Source organism: Lobosporangium transversale, assembly GCF_002105155.1.
Source record: "Lobosporangium transversale strain NRRL 3116 chromosome Unknown BCR41scaffold_53, whole genome shotgun sequence".
Classification (NCBI taxonomy): Eukaryota; Fungi; Mortierellomycota; class Mortierellomycetes; order Mortierellales; family Mortierellaceae; genus Lobosporangium; species Lobosporangium transversale.
In genome coordinates, this window is record NW_019029031.1 from 15,080 (window position 1) to 18,120 (window position 3,041).

Sequence of the window (3,041 nt, forward strand, 5' to 3'; positions counted from 1 at the left end):
TCATAGGCGGTTAATCGCAGTTTGGTTTTCGTATGCCCCTTGAAGAACGTAAGCAAAAATGCCTTTATGTTTTATATTTGATACTCATCAATTTACCCTTTTTACTTGTCCGAAGGTAGAATGACGCCTAGCCAATGGATGCTATTGCAAGTGTGTCCACAGGTCCTTGCAGAAGTTCATTGAGGGAACTCGGCTCCATCCAGGACAGATTTATTCCTAGCGCTCTTCACAAAAGTAGCAGAATTACTTGGTGGAGTTGGCTTTAATTGCCTTGACAAGCTCCTGCAAGAATGGTTCAACAATCTAATCAGGGTCCTTTCGGAGCGGCATCAAAGCAACTCTATGTTTTTGATTGTTTTGAACGAGGCGCAGGATGTGGGGAGGGGGGGCTAAATACTAGTGTATTAATAACGACGACACTATGCGACCAATATTATCAGCATTCTTTCATGGATTGGAGGGTTTATCAGAGGATTTACCACGAATCTGCATAGTTCCTTGCGGGATAGGCTTTTGTATTTATGATCCTGCTTGGGTTAAGAGAACTGGTAAAGCTTCAAGGAATATCGGGAAGTTCTCGATGACCCGAATTCAAGAGTGCAGTATCGTTTCCTAGATGGGATAATCAGGCAAAAGTCCGGACATACTTCAAGACACTTGTACGATATTTGGAGAAATAAAGTTCCTCAAGCTCTGCATCAAAGCGGAGAGGCCATTTTAATGATCAAGCAATCGAGATGCTATATGCTTGGTCCTGTGGTCGTCTCCGTCCAATGATCACTATAATAGAGAACGTCATTGGACGTGCCGATGCAGGCCTTTGGAAGCAAGAAATCAAGGGCCTGGTGTCGTCGCTCACTGATCCAGGATATAAAGAATCTGGTAACCTATGCCATGAGTAATCTAGGATTCTGAAGCGTATTAACAAAGGGGATGCAGGAATTAAAACCAGTGTCGACATCAGGGAAACCTTCGGTCAAGCCGTAAAGAATAGATTACTATATAGTAAAGACTTGATATTGGAGTACAATGAACCTGTTCCGGTCGAGGCTTCGTTTGCTCGGATTGTCATTAATCAAAGGAAGAAGGAGTTTACAATTATCGTTGAGCCATTAGCATTTAATTTATTTGAAGTGGATGACCCTGGATTGGTTAAATTGGTTAATAGTGTGTTGCTAAACGCCCCCACGTCTGGCACAAAGGGCACACATTTTGAGTATTTCAGTCCCGCTTTGTTTAATTTCAATCTTCCAGAATTATAACAATGAACGAATTCTTGGATTCTCACTGTAATAAAGACTTAATACATGAATCCAAGCTAATCTCGCTTTTTTTTGTTTCCAAAAGAGAACCCATCTGGACCAGATATCGTCTTTGTACTAGAATCGGAGGGTAAATATTATCCTGTTTCCGTACAGCCAAAAATCGGCGATAAGGTCAAGAATTAAGGATGCCCACAATACAAATTGCCATAATTGCATCAAGGAACACCTCTCATCACCGTCTTCTCTCGACTTTTGCTCGAATGACATATCCTTGTTGCTGTTGTTTAGGCCTTACTTATCACGTTGCCTTATCATGTTGTCTTATCATGTTGTCTTATCACGAACAGGGTGATTATTCAGTAGCTAAAGTCAAAGAAGTCCCTGTCATCAAAGACAAACGAATAGAAACGACGTGCTCAATATTAGCTTGTTGAACTTCCTTGAAAGTGCAAGGGAATCCCTCAAGAAGTCAGAATTGACTCGAGTTGTGGAGGATGAGGGAGAAGGAAGCAAACCCAAAGAACCACAGGCAAGGAGGACATCAAAGAGAATTGTCGATAAAGCTCAAGCTATGGAAAATAAGGGAGAACTGAGCAAACCCAGCGGATCAAATAAAGGAAAAAGTGAGTCAACTCAAGCGGAGGACGACAAGCCCAATAGGCCAAGCAGGGATAAGGTACCAAGGAAAAAGTAGCGATCGTTTCTTTTACTCGCCATTGTTTATGACAATGGCATAGACGCAATTTTGTAATATAAGACTAATAAATTGAAATATCGCTATTCAGAGAACCTGAGCAAAGAGAAGTGCGCACGCCAAGCGGATTGTCGCAGCTGCATCATCGGAATTTTCTCAAGCAAGTGGCAAGTTGTTTTTACTGTCTATTCCTATCTTTCCACCTATTAGTTTTGTGTTGGGACCCGACAAGCCATTCCAGGTCACATCAGAGGAGCATCCGATCAAGCAAGCATCATTCAAGGAGATCATTGATAATATTACTGGATCATGCTTGAAGAGAAACCGATCAAACCTCGGAGAAAAAGGTAATTAATTGATTAATTAGAGCATGATAACTCTTTTTACGCGAAATATACCATCCTTTTTTCTCATCCCTCGTTCGTTCTCAATCAAATCAATGTTCTGCGGTGAGAATGGCAGAAAAAAGAGAGCCTTTCCCGCGGTGTATCCGACTTGGGAATTTTTCAACTTTAAAAAAGAGACCTCCAGCCAAAATGTCAAGTTTGGTCCCAGCCTGAGAGAGAAGTGTCTGCAAGAGCAAGCCAGATTTGCCTTTCAGTACGTGCATGTGCACATGAACTTCGTCCTCAGGCTGGTGACGAGCCTAGGCTACCTCTACACTTATGACGAAGGAGCATCTCTGGACTACTCAAAAGCAATGAATAGGCGCCTCGAGGTGGCCAATCAAGAAAAAGCTTATACTCAGGCCAGTCTAGGCGATATATATTATGATGGCTAAGGAATACTTCGAGACTACTCAAAAGCCTTTGACTGGTGTCTTAAGGCTGAGCAAGAAGATCCGGATGCTCAACGTACTATTGGCTTAATGGACCAAAAATGGGGAATAGGTTTCCAACGATCTTATTGAAGCCAAGCTATAGGCCAAGGTGATACTGATGCTCCGACTCTAGTGACTAAATGCTCTAGGATATATTCTTATTTTTTAATCTGAGGCGCTCTTCAATAGACTTTTTTTTTTTTTTTTTTTTTTTACACTTAAATAAACATGATGGATGGTACTTTTATTATTTATTATGTCT

General features: G+C 41.5%; 1 protein-coding gene across 1 annotated transcript; it reads left to right on the forward strand.

Annotated features, from left to right (window-relative positions):
- Positions 1 to 737: 737 nt before the first annotated feature.
- Positions 738 to 2,740, forward strand: BCR41DRAFT_400746 (hypothetical protein; the record flags this gene model as incomplete). The annotated part of the gene is made up of 4 exons (XM_022029160.1): positions 738 to 898; positions 1,692 to 1,955; positions 2,170 to 2,306; positions 2,481 to 2,740. 4 exons carry the CDS (start codon positions 738 to 740, stop codon positions 2,738 to 2,740), a joined length of 822 nt encoding a protein of 273 aa, XP_021876822.1.
- Positions 2,741 to 3,041: the final 301 nt, after the last annotated feature.